The following is a 13557-nucleotide window of genomic DNA, read 5'->3' on the forward strand; positions in this document are numbered from 1 at the left end:
AGCCCTCCCCTCCTCACATCTCATCTTCATCTCCCCTTCTGTTCCCTCATGACCCGTCTCTGCCACCCCCACCCTATCTCTTTCCACAGCGCTCGCAGCGGGGAGGCTGCTGCTCTCTGCATCCTCAGGCCTCCCCCTGGCTAACTCCCCCCACCTGCAGTTCTCTCCACCGTGGATGCAGCCTGTCTCCTGCTACCGAGCTGATTTATCAGAAGTATTGTTTAATCTTAAAGACCCTTCTTGGAAGGCTTGTACATTCTGTTCCCCTTTGTTATATTTTCCAGTCTCTGTACAGTGCTGTGTACGCTGCGCGTAACAAGATGGCTTATAGAGGGTGCACAGGCCTCCATAAAGTTGAAGCAGTGTTTTTAGCCAAGGAGAATATAACATGCGTTTGAGCACAAAGACAATTAAGTGACCTGGTCATGTAGCAGATGGTAAATAAAAGGTGATAATCATAAGGCAGGTGCTGATGGCATTGGTAGGAGCACGGGCGATTGGTAGGTGTTGGATCGCCAGGAGGACTCCTGAAATCTTGCTGAGGAATCCTCTGCACAGAGAAGGCGAGAGCATCTCTAACAGTCCAGTCGTAAGATCCCGAACCTTCCCCTCCCTCTACGAATCTTTTCTGTACACAGCACTGTACAGACACATGAGAGATATTCCCTGCTCCAGAGAGTTAACAGTCGAGTCAAGATACACAGAACATAAGAACTTGCCATGCTGGGTCAGACCAAGGGTCCATCAAGCCCGGCATCCTGTTTCCAACAGAGGCCAAATCAGGCCACAAGAACCTGGCAATTTCCCAAACACCAAGAAGATCCCATGCTACTGATGCAATTAATAGCAGTGGCTATTCCCTAAGTAAACTTGATTAATAGCCATTAATGGACTTCTCCTCCAAGAACTTATCCAAACCTTTTTTGAACCCAGCTACACTAACCACATCCTCTGGCAACAAATTCCAGAGCTTTATTGTGTATTGAGTGAAAAAGATTTTTCTCCAATTAGTCTTAAATGTGCTACTTGCTAACTTCATGGAGTGCCCCCTAGTCCTATTATTCAAAATTGTAAATAACTGATTCACATCTACTCGATTAAGACCTCTCATGATCTTAAAGACCTCTATCATATCCCCCCCTCAGCCGTCTCTTCTCCAAGCTGAACAGCCCTAACCTCTTCAGCCTTTCCTCATAGGGGAGCTGTTCCATCCCCTTTATCAAGAGGGGATGGAACAAGAGGCTTAAGGAAATGGGTTTATTAGAGTTAGGGACCTTCGTTTTCTGTTTTCATTTTATTTTTCCTGGGGATTGGTCAGTGTTTATTATAACCAACAAAAACAGGAGAAAATCGGGGTGGGGGGGCAAAATAAGTTGGGTTTTTTTCTGTCTGTTTCTGTTCCTAGGTTGGTTATAATAAACACTGATAAATTCCCAGGGAACATAAAAATGGAAAACGAAGGTCACCGAGTATAGAAAACAGGACTCCATAAGGATATGATCAGCGAGAGAGCTAGGGTTTAAGATCTCAAAGCAGCCTTGAAGAGGCTGGGATTGAAGGAGCTGAATAGGGTAAGAGAAGGAGCATGACGCACCAACGTAGAGAGGCAATTCCAGGCACAGGTGGAAAGCAGGACCCAGAAGAGAACAGGTCAGATGGCGAGTGGGATAAGCAAGGAGGAGCTGCAGCGAGAAGACCTTAGTAGGCCAAGGAGGAGAAGCTCCAGCTTTATGTGGAAATGAATGGGCAACGAAACGTAATGTAGCCAAGGGAAAGTAGGCGCGTGAGATTAGGCACCAGAGCAACCCAGTTAATATGTAACTCACACTGTCCTCTTTCTGCTGGCATGGGACCTTATGTGATAAAGAGATTGTTCCATAGGCACGGAAAGGCCCATAGGTTTCAGAGTCCCACAAGCACTATGTCTTATACTTTTAAATGGCACACAGGTCTCATTCCCCGAGTGCTACAGTACGCACTGACAAAAGCTGTTTGCAGGGCCAGATCTAAGACTTTGGCACTCCCAGGCAGATTTGGAGAGTGGAAAGTGGGGGTCCCTGGCGATCAGAAAGTGGCCCCCTTCCTCCAGAATGCCTTGATAGTGCCCATTTGAAGTGGATGGCAGAAGTAGCTTCCTCCTTGGCACAGTGGCACTCCTCTTTGGCTGGGTATTTACCGCCCTAGTCAATTGCCTGTCTTATCTGAGCCTGGCCGTTGGTACCTATGCAAAATGTCCTCAGTGGTTAGGAGAATGCAGTCAGCCAGGAAGGATGCCATAAACTCTGAACAAGAGTGATGGAAGTAGGGTTGGAAGGTATCTTGCACGAAGGGAAGGAACCTGCAGACAAAGGCTGATTCTGGTGGCCCTTTGCTCCTTTTAGGGCCATTCTCACTGGGTCCCAGTGCTTTGGCACTAACCTTTAGGGATCCCCCTGTATAAAAAAACATTTGTTCATGGTCTTCAGGCTTTCTCAGAGTTTAGATGGAAATCTTCGTTATTGTCCACTTGGTAGATTTGGATAAACTGTGTCCGGTGACAATTGGTGGTCTAGTTTGGATGATGATCTGGGCTCAATGATGCAGAGTGCAGTGTGTGTGAGAGTCTCGGGGGAGTTTCTGTTGGTGAAAGTCAACATGGAATGGGTGCAAAGGATCCAGCTCCCTGGCTGAGCACTTTCATGTACCTGGAAGGAATAGAGACATCCTTTCAGATCACTAAGCTATAGTGCTTCAGAAGTGTGAGTAGTCTGAGGGGGTGTCTTCCATTTGGAAGAGTGGTTTGATTTGAAACCAGATCCTATGCAAGTAAATGGGTATCAGCACGGCTGTCTGTGGAGTCCTCTCCTAACATCTGTGCAGCTCGGTGGTTTTACTTAAAAGTCTGTGACTGAAAAATCATTACTGTCTGTGGACTGAATTGTGACAGTGCTGGATGGCCAGTAAAGTTAGAGAGTTGGAAAGTAGAGCCATGTAGACTTCGGCTATCTGGTCTTCCAATTCCAGTTGGCCCACCTGTCTACAGAGAGTCACCATCCAATACTTCATCAACTGATAGACTGAATTACTACAGAACCCCAAGCCTTAGGCAGGCGCCAAATATCCAGGCCAGAGAGGAGCCTGCTTCTGCTAGCAGCAGAGCATCACAGAAATGCCAGCATGGCACTCTGCCTGTAGATGCCAAAATCTTAAATCTGGCCCTGGCCATAGGGGACTGAAGAACCCAGAAGAGTCCTCGGTTTCCCTCCATGGTAGTCAGGAACCTGTCCAATCTGCTTTTGAACACTGAGGCAAGCAAACTACAGGAGAAACCAGTGTGCCAGCCAAAGGCAAATAAAACTGGAGAATAAACACAGCTTGTGCCTCGGTGGTGGTTATTGATGAACAGCGGACTCCATTTTATTAAAGAAACAGTGCATCCCTGCAGGTATCCTGAGGGTCATTTTTGTAAAGTGACTTTTATCCCTGGAAAACTGTTTTCCAAACTAGTGTGGCCCCAGGAAAGGAATATAAAGCAGAATGAAAAAATAGGTTCTTGTGATTTTGACTTACTCCCAACTGAAATCTATAAAATGTTTGATGGTAAATATAATGTATTTATTTAAAATCTTGTATTCCACAAACTGCTATAAAATTATATTCTGTGCAGATCACATGCCATAACATACACAGTACATTAAAATAACACAAACCATGTAGAACACTTAAAATACTCAGACATATCAGCTGCCGATGCCAAAGTATTTACATCCTCCATACGCCTCCTGGAAGAGCATTGTCTGGACACCTTTCCTGAACTTTTTAATGTCAGATTCCTGCCTTAATTCCAGTGGTAGGGCTTTCTGTAAAGAGGGAGTTACACGGGAGAAGGCCTTTATTTCTACATTGTGGTCATCTAAGATCCCTAGAAGAAGGTATTCGCAGCAAAAGTTGGGACATGGCGAAGCTTATAAATAGGGATCAACAGGTGGAATCTTACCCTATGCTTTACAGGTGGCCAATGTGAGAGGTCTGATCCCTTCCGGCTATACCTGGCAATAAATGCGCCGCTGCGTGGTAAATGAATTGCCCAACAGCACAATCAGGTAAACCTCCATGGCCTATTATTACCAGAGCCTGAAGAACATCCTGAAACATCTCTGTGGAAATAAGAGACTTCACGGGTCGGAGCATTTTTAACTTGGCTAAATGTGTCATAGGAGCTCGCAACATAAGCTGCAAATGTAGAAATGCTACAGACAAAATAGGCAGAATCTTACAGCTGATCTGCTGTTAGGAGCTGTTTTCCCAGCCAAAGAAGTTTAATTTTTTAAAGTATTTAACACCAGCCCCCTGGCAGCAAGCCCGTTTTTGGGTTTTTTTTTTACCTTGCACAAGCACTGCTTAATTTTCCTTCAGAAACCTTACCATTCACGTCACTGGATGTCAGCATACATAAAGTATAAAATCCCCAAAGCATGTAGTGCTTGCCCTAATGGTACGGCCCCCAACACCGATCCCTGACTATCGGGGATCGCCAGGAGGAAGAATACTAGATAAATAAAAGATACAAACCACATTACGACTTCCTGCAGTCCCCATAGAAAGTAAACGTGCAATGCAAATGTCATGCCTCCCATGAGATATCCAGTTGGATTAAGAAACCGGTTCGTCCATTTTCCAAATTTACCAACATCGAATCCATCAGTGGCAGCACCGACAACTCAGTCTTGGGATCTTTTCTACATCCAAATTGGTAGTCATGAAATACTTTCCTGTCTGCTAAATAATCATCCAACTGTTTCTGCACAGTTTGTGTGTTTTTCTAATATTTTGTATAATGTTGGTAAATTTGCTACGGGTCTGAAATTCATTACCCCGTTCACAGGCAAGTTCTGATCTTTTTGTATTGGTCTCACAGTTCCGATTTTTAGCACAACAGGTAGCTCCCCCTCGGTTAAGGAGCAATTGACTATACTTTTAATCGTCTGGCATGCTATCCCTTTACCATTCTTTACTATGTAAAAAGGGCATGGGTCTAATGGGTTAAAGAAATACTTCATCCTAGATACTATGGTGTCCCCTTCTTTTACAGTTATTGCAGCCTCTGCCAGCGCCCCTCTCCCTCCATCATTTTCTGTTCATTGACCCTAGTTGTGCTTGTATTTTTAACACCTTACTTTCAATTCATCACAACTGGGGACGTCTGGCTTTGGCTTTGCAGTGACTCTTTTTTACTACTGCAAACAATTCTAAAGGGTGAGTCAGGGAATTTTGTACCGACTCTGTATAATACGTGCATTTCACTAGCTAATAAATCTTTCCATAACTTGACAACATGGCCACGTAATCTTCTTCCAGTCAGCCAGACTGATAGTTTCCCCAGGCTCTTTAAGCTTTGGTTGGTCTCGGTGGGTACTTCCAGGGCTTCCACCCAGGGTATGGCACCAGATTTCTTATACCGCTAACACGTGTTGCGATTGGAACTCAAAGCCTACAGGTGTGCAGGAGAAGCTGCTCCAGGCAGGGCTGGGGAATGTGGAGTGTGAGTCCAGGAAGAGGGCTGGGCTTCCCAAACCCTGCAGCAGGGCAGGAAAACGGGGAGCACTCATACCTCACGGAGGAAAAGGGACATGAAGGAAGGAGGCCTCTCCCTGTGCTGGCAACAGCCCAGCCTAGACCCGTTCCTCCAGCTGTAGTCCTGTCAGTGCCAGCCCCTGAGAAGGGCGTGCAAAGTACTTCCCTGCTGCCTTTTAACCTCCAAGGAGAAGGAAAGTTCCCTGCCTGTCCGGCAGCAGCAGAACCCCCCCCCCCCGGCAGCATGGATACAGGAGGCAAGGAAAACAGCAGCACCTCGGGAGCACTCTGCAATGAGAAGGTTTGTGCAGAGGAGCATATAGGCAGGCATGCAAACGCCCATAAAGAGACAGAAACAACACGCACACAGACTTACACAATCACATAGAGAAGCACAACACACACACACACAGAGCACTACAGAGAAAGCCACAGCACATACAGACTTACACAGGGCCATACAGAAACAGACACAACACTCACAGACATAGAGAGAAAGCCACAACATTCAGAGATATACACAGAGAAAGCATGCACAGAGAAAGCAAAACATATACAGGCACATACAGAGACAGAGAAAGCATAGATAGACATTCATAGGGAAATACAGAGACAGATGCAACACTACAGACACGACACAACATGTATAAGCATGCACAAGCAAAGCACAACACACAGACATGGCCATAGGAAGGAACAGGCACATCTCTAGATATATAAAATATACATAAGAACACAGAAGGTCAGACAACACAGGCAAACCTGGATTTGTCAATAGACACACTAGGGCCTGGGCCTAGGGTGACAAAAAACTGGGTGCAGCAGGATGGCAGAAGAATTGCTGCCTTCCAGCTGTGCTGAATCTCTCAGCAGAGAATAGCCCTCTGCTTCCTGATCCAGCCACTGGAGGGCAGCCTGGAGCAGACTGAGCAAAGAAGGATCATTTTTGGAAGGTTGGAAAGGGCTGAGAGAGGGATCATTTGGGGATGAGGAGAGTGGCTGGGAGATGAGAGGGGGGTCGACTGGGGGGCTTCTTGTGTGTGAGAGCACGGGGAAGGGGCACAGTGTTTGTGCGAGAGAGAGAAGGGATTGGTGCCACTGGCAGATGTGTGTGTGGTGGGGGGGGGGGGGGGGGGGGAGCTTATAGAGGGAATGCAAGGAGGATCAGAACCAAAGCAAATCTTACCCTCCCCCATTGCAATTCAGATCCTCCCTCCCTCCCTCGATCTCAGATTCTGTTTCTCAGATCCTGGAACCTTCTTTCGTTCCTACCTCTCCCTTTTCCCAGTTCCTGAATTACCCTCTCAAACCCTAATTCCAGCTCCTCCCTCCTCTGATCCCCCCTCCTACCTCTTTCTCCATCCTTCTCTCCCATCCCAGAGTCACAATCCTCCCTTTATCTTTCCCTTTCTTCCTCAATTATCCCTCTCTCTCTCTCCTCCACATCCCCAGTGCACTCTCTCTCCCCCTCCCTCCATACAGTTTGTGCTCCCTCTCCTCTCCCTGACTGTGGTCCTCTCATCTGCTCTTCCTCTCCCCATCCCTGATATCTCCTCCCTGTACGGATACGTGAGGAAAAAAGAGGAATTGGATTCAGACGACAGCCCGGGTTACTGATACGCAGACATTAGGGGAAAAGCACAGCTCAGCTTCTACGGCCAAGTCCAAAAGCAAGGCAAGTCAGCACTGTCTACCAGGAAGGTGCCTCATCCAGTAAAAATGTTGCTGACAGTAATTTTTCATGGGTTTGCTTGGTTTTTTAATTGTAAATATTACTACCCTTATCATAAGAATTGGGGATAACTGCACGGACCACCCTTAAGAGAAACCTGAGGGTGACCTACATGGCGTGGTAGATGTTACCATAAGAAGCTTGCTGGGCAGACTGGATGGGCCCATTTGGTCTTTTGCTGCCATCAGCTACTGTATTCTTGATTTCAAAGCCATGAATCAACCCAGCGGCTAATTCACCGATGAACTTCTCCCTTTTCCTTTTGCTTTCTTCTCCTTTGCCTTAATCCTGCACTTGTCTCTCCACCCCACTTCCTTCCGTGGCGCGTGTGCTATGGAGTGGCCTCTTCCTCCCCTGCCTCGAGCTGTCTGATGGACACCACCTTCTCTTCAGCCCACCAGGCCCATAGTGACCCTCTGGCCAACATCGCCAGGGTCACTGGCACCACTGGTTGAAGGGCGTGCCACCAGTGTCTGCCATCGTGGCTGGATAAAGATGCAGGCAGGTTTTGCTCATCCCATGCAGCCCGATGAAGACGATCACATGGTTCATCGGGCAGAGAGTAGTGGGTGTGTGGTCAGCCTGCACAGCTGGAAGAAGAAGACCACATGGGTCATCAAGCAGTGAGGGGTGGGGGTGGGGGGTTGCAAGGTCAGAGAGAAGAGAATGGTATTACTTTGTCCATGCATCCCTAAGGGGGAAGATGCTGTGTGCGGGTAAGAAGCCTGTTAGAGGGCAGTCGGGTCTGGTCGGGAGGGGGGGGGGGGGATGGGAACAGTTCTGGTATCCAGCTTTAGGGTGGGAGGGGAGAGCGTTGGCTCCAATCTTGGGGGTAAGGGGGAGGGAAGAAGGGGAATACTGCTGAGGAAGGGTGAGAGTGTTGCCTGGATTCAGACTTGGGAAGGGAAGGGAGGACTTGGGGATCTAGTCAAAGGGAAGAAGAGAGCTGGTCCATCCTTTGGGGAGGGGGAGAGGGGAGAGTATGCTGGTATCCAGCCTTGGATGGTGGGTGGGATAGAAAGGAGGAAGGTGCTGGGGTCTAGCCCTGGGGAGGGAGAAATGAAGGGGAGAGGGAGAGTGCTGAGCTCCAGCCTTTGGAGGTGAGGGGTGGGGTGACTGCTGCTGGGATCCAGCCTTTGGGGTGGGGGGAGGGGAGAGGAGAGGAAGAAGAGGAAGCGTTCAGGGTTCAGCCTGGAGAGGGGAGGGGAAGGGGAGTGTACTGAGATGGGGGGGAAGGGGGAGAATGCTGGTATCATTTCCCCCACTAATCCAAAGGAGTCTGAGGATGAACTCAAAAGGTCTCAGAACTGTTTCTTGGGGTTTCCAATTCAATTTTTGCACGTTTCTGATTTGTGGCCCCTTGGTCTGTATTTGGTGAGGGTCTTGCTGTGTTCTGTGAGTGAGGTAAAGGACTTTGCTAACGTTTTGGTATCTTGAAGCGATCTTTGGCAGTCCAGCTTGTTTTGTTTTCCCAGTAGAAGGTGTAGTAGAAACATAGAAACGTGATGGCGAAAAAGTCCATATGAGTCATCTTGTCTGCCCATCCCCACCAACTACTCAGCCCTACAATCCCTACCACTCAGTCAGGGCCCTCAGATGCTGTTTGAATCCAAATGTCCCTTAAACCATTGCTGTGAAAGCAGAGAGCAATGTTGGAGTTGCATCAAAAGCATCAGGCTTAGTGATTAAGTAAGGCCGCAGCAGCAAGTTACCCCCACATTTATTTGTTCCCCAAACCATAAAAGTCGAGGCCCTCGCTGGTTGCTCTCTGAATCCAAGTCCCCTTTTACCATGGTTGAAGCAGAGAGCAATGATGGAGTTGCATTAACAGTGTCAAGGCTCATTTGTTAAGGGCAGCAACTGCCACACCAGCAACTTACCCCCAGTTACCTCCATGCACTCTTCTTTATTTTCAACCTCTAGCCTTTAGGGATCCCTAGGTCTTAGAGCTTGTGTATGAGAGTGTGTGGGTGTGTATGAGAGTGTGTGGGTATATGTGTATGTGACAGTGTATGTGTGAGAGAGAATAAACCTGTGTGTAAGAAAGAGAGGGTAAAGTTTGTGTGTCCCCCCTAGCCACCTAATCCTTGACAATCTCAGGATGATTGGAAATCAAGAGTTCCCAGGTATGGACAGCAGGGGCTTTTTACAATTAATTTTAATTACTGGGTGTTATTTGATATATGTGCTGTTTTGAAATATTTTACTGGTGCTTGGGAAATTAAAAAAAATGTATGACTTTAATTAATAGAAGTTATTCTATTTGTCAGTAGTGTTAAAATATTCTTTTATTAGTATGGTATTATTATTATTATTATTATTGATGCTTTATGTTCTTGATTTTATTTGTTTTGTGAGGAATTGTGGTTCTGTTTTTCCATTATTACACACAGTCTGGCTTCTTGGGGTTTCCATTTCAGTTTTGTCTAATATGTGATCCTTTATTCTGTATTTGGTGAGGGTCTGTCTCTGCTCTGTGCGAGTGACCAGGACTCTGCTAGTGTGTAGTGTCTGTGTAGGGATCTGTAGCAATCGTTTCCCCTGTAGGTGGTGTATTGGCATTCTGGGACCCAATGTAATATTTACATTATTTATAATTATTTTTTTTAAATCATATTAAATAGAAGCAAAAATTAAGGCACGTTCATTAAAGCCAACACCTCTACTGATAAGGGCTATAAGAGCATTTGACGTACAATTTAATCATCTCTTGCCAAAAACACTTTTTTTAACTGACTTTTGAAATGGTTAACTTTTAAAATGTTCTTATATTTCTACCTTTAACATCAAATGTTTTGTAACTTTAAAAAATTCCACATTTAAAATAGTTGATGGTAAGGTACCTTGTGGGGCATTCCTGGGTCCGGGACCAACCTGGCAGGAGCCCCCCTAGGGCAGACTCCATCGGTCCTCATGTTCTTGGTGCCTCCACCTGGGGAACAAGGTGTTAGTGGGTGGGATTTCCCTCCCTTCACCCCAGGAAAAGAAATGGGACTGTGAACAGGGCTGGCAGTATGTACAAATATATACAGGCTTATTAGACTATATAGTTATATACATTTCTACAGGACTAGGTACATCGCTAATAGGATGTCAAATAGCAGACTTACCTACTCACGGTTATTAGTCTCAGGCCATACACATTTCTATAAGATAGCCAGAACATTTAACATGTAGCTAATTGGGGTTGCTGGTCCCCATATAGAATAGGAGGGACCTCTTACACTCCCACTTAATCAGGTACCATTATCCTCTCCCCCCTTTTTCCCAGCCTCACCCATGTGAAAAGATGCAACTGATTGGCATGGCCAGTCATGGGGGAGGGATCTGTTGTGTCTAAACTGCTAATGCCACTTCCTGGGGGACCTGATTCCACCGCCGGGATCCCTGTACTTCTGGGAAACCCAACATCACGTCTGCACAGGCTTCTTTTTCCTCAGAAGAAAAGGTTTAGATGGTTTAGGTTTATAGCTTTTCTAGGCTTCTAGCTTGCTGTTTATTTAGATATTCTACTTCTAGGTGATTTCTGCTTAATGAAGGTCATAGGTACTAGGCAGCCCAAAAAAAAACCCCTCTCTCGGTCTAAAATTCAAGCAGTCTCATAAAGAAAATAACCTTTTTGGTTTTTTTACTTTTCTAGAAAATGTATTCCAAAATTAATTATTTACAAGTAATCAAAGAAAAACCTTCTGCCATATTTATCTTCAATATTATCCTTTTTGAGAATCCTTAAATGAGATCTTGAACATTACTTACACCTATCTTCCAAGCACTATTATTTGCTCTGGTAATCATTCCAAACTCTGACCTAATCCGGCCACAATTACCTATCTGCCGAGTCCTCTCCTCCGGCCACACTCCATCGCCATGCTCTCAATGTTTCTTCCCGTGAATTATTTTTCTCCCCTCGCAGCAAATAATTCTTAGTCAGCTCCTTTGCTAGGCGATAAATGGACTTCCTGTCCAACAGGATTTTCTTAATGTGCCATGCACAAGGCTTCCTTAATACAGCATATCACAATCCACAGCTTACTGCATGTGAACCAGCCTCACATTGTGGCTTCTTCGGTTGTGCTCCCATCTGGGCTTAAAGCCTCCTGCCACAGCTCTGCCAACTGCCACCCTTTCACAGCCGTCCTACATCGCCAGAGAATATGTACAGGAGACTCCTCACCCATCCAGCCCTCCCGCAATCATTCAGCTGTTCTGGCAAGCCCGCTTTCACAGAAAAGGCTCTTCGTAGGCAGACACTCTGGTACCGCGCACCATGCCAGATCTTTCTGTGAGCTCAACAAGTAGGCACACGATATGCTCCTCCACACCGCTCTGCAAATGTCTTCATTGTATTTCCCAACTGGAATTATTGTATCTTTACCTGCCCTAAGAGCTTCTTCTACAACTACAGGAGACAGAGTTTCCAGAGGCAACGCTCTAAACTCCTTTGCCCTTATACATCGCGCTGCTGGTGTCATAGAGCACTGGAGCTTCTTCAGCATGTGGCATCGTATTTGTCCACCCTCCTGCCCCACCTACGAGAAACATGCAAACCACGTCCACATTTTGTCTGTGCTCACTGGTTCCTCTGTGGCTCTTACTACTGAGGTTAAAAACACACTGAGCGGTTCTGGTTCCATTTCTGGAATCTCCTTCCCTCCTCAGGATTAGTCACGTACCCTCACTTTAAACTCTCCATTTTCCCACCCCAAAAATATATGCCTGTTGCAATCCCAGATTAGGTGCTAGCTCTCTCCAGTTACTATACAAAACTAGGCTCTTTGTTCGGTTTAACTTTATGGTTGCAGCTCTGGCAAAGCTTTCACAAAGTGCCATAGTACGCTCCAAGCTAATGTTATCCTGACAAAAGACTGTTATATCGGCCATATAAAGAGCTATCTTTGCTTCCTTCCCTCCACTCCTTTTATTACCTTGTCCCTCCTTATTGCCTCTGCCAGTGGCTCGATACCAATCACATTCAGAAGTGCTGAGAGGAGGCATCCCTGACATACTCCCAGTTCTATGGCAAATCTTTCAGTCACATACCCATTTATTAACAATCTACTTTGATTTGAAGCAAACATTACTTGCATCCATTTCAAATATCTGTTACTTATGCCCATCTTTCTCATCACCTTGAAAAGAAACAGACAATGTAGGCTATCGTAAGCCTTCTCCTGGTCTAATGATAGGGCACAAACTGGGCACGTCCGTTCTTCACACTATGGCACTTTATCTCTCACCAACGCTTGGCTGTCTGTTATCCTTCTCCCAGGAATCCCATATGCCTGCTCCAGAGCCACTACCTTACCCACTACCCCTTGCAATTTGAAAAATAGCACTTTGGCCACAAATTTGTAGTCACAGTTTAAAAGAGTGATTGGGCACCAAAAATTTATATCCCTCCTGTCACCTTTCTTCTTATCTACCCTCCTGGAACGTGGTTACTGTGCCTACTCCAGCACTTCTTGTACTACCTCTAAGAAATCTTAGAGGTAGTACAACAAGCCCTGTAAAATTCAATGGGGAAACCATCTCCCCCTGGAGTTTTCCCAGCTGTTTTATCCAGTTCTTCTGCCACAATGTCTGCAGCCAGCCCTAGAGTTTCTCTTTTTGATACAAACTCCAAGAACTTGCTTTCTTCTCCCTCATTATTTTTCTTTCTGGCTATATAGTTTACTATAAAACTCTACAACTCTTCTATTCCTCCTTTTGTTGATGCCTCTTGTCCATTTTCCTCTAAGATACTTGATATCACTGCTGTCTTCCCTTGCACCTTTTTGTGAAAAAGACAATGAGAACACTTCTCGTGCTCTTCGATAAACTGCATTCTTGCTTGTGCTGCCAGCGACCTCACTTTTCCCTCATACCATTTTCTTGTATGTAGTTTAAGTTCCTCTATTTCATTCCCTACCTTAAAGCCATCAACACACAAAGGTTCTCCAATCCAACTGTGTTTCTCATACCTTAATTTTCGGTCTCTGCTGTTTTTATGTCCTCCCACCAATTACCCTTTGTGGTAAAGAGATCCTTAAGTATTAGCCACTCCTTGATCCTCTAGCAGACTAGCATTTAACTTCCACTAGCCCTTCCCTTGTTTTGGGGGCTCACGGGAATTGTACTTACTTAACATGGCCTACAAAACTGGCTAGAAGGAGGTTTGCTCTTCTGTAATCAAAGCGGGCGCTAAAACAACTCTCGAACTTGAAACGTTATCAGCACCAGATCGCATAAATCCATTACCTGAATTCTTCTTTTAATTCAAAGTCCTCCCTAAT

General features: G+C 45.9%; 1 protein-coding gene across 4 annotated transcripts in view; it reads left to right on the forward strand.

Moving 5' to 3' along the window:
* The first annotated feature begins 5550 nt into the window (after nt 1–5550).
* LOC115099297 (transmembrane protein 116-like) overlaps nt 5551–13557 on the forward strand; it is a 70549-nt gene continuing 62542 nt past the window's right edge. For 2 of the 4 annotated variants that reach the window (XM_029616863.1, XM_029616864.1), the window contains exon 1: nt 5551–5854. In XM_029616863.1, the coding sequence (XP_029472723.1) occupies nt 5798–5854 (57 nt within the window). In that variant the 5' untranslated portion in view covers nt 5551–5797. The remainder of the gene's footprint in view (nt 5855–13557) is intronic. The other 2 variants (XM_029616861.1, XM_029616862.1) reach the window with 1 other exon arrangement.

The sequence above is a fragment of the Rhinatrema bivittatum genome, chromosome 9 (assembly GCF_901001135.1).
Source record: "Rhinatrema bivittatum chromosome 9, aRhiBiv1.1, whole genome shotgun sequence".
Lineage (NCBI taxonomy): Eukaryota > Metazoa > Chordata > Amphibia > Gymnophiona > Rhinatrematidae > Rhinatrema > Rhinatrema bivittatum.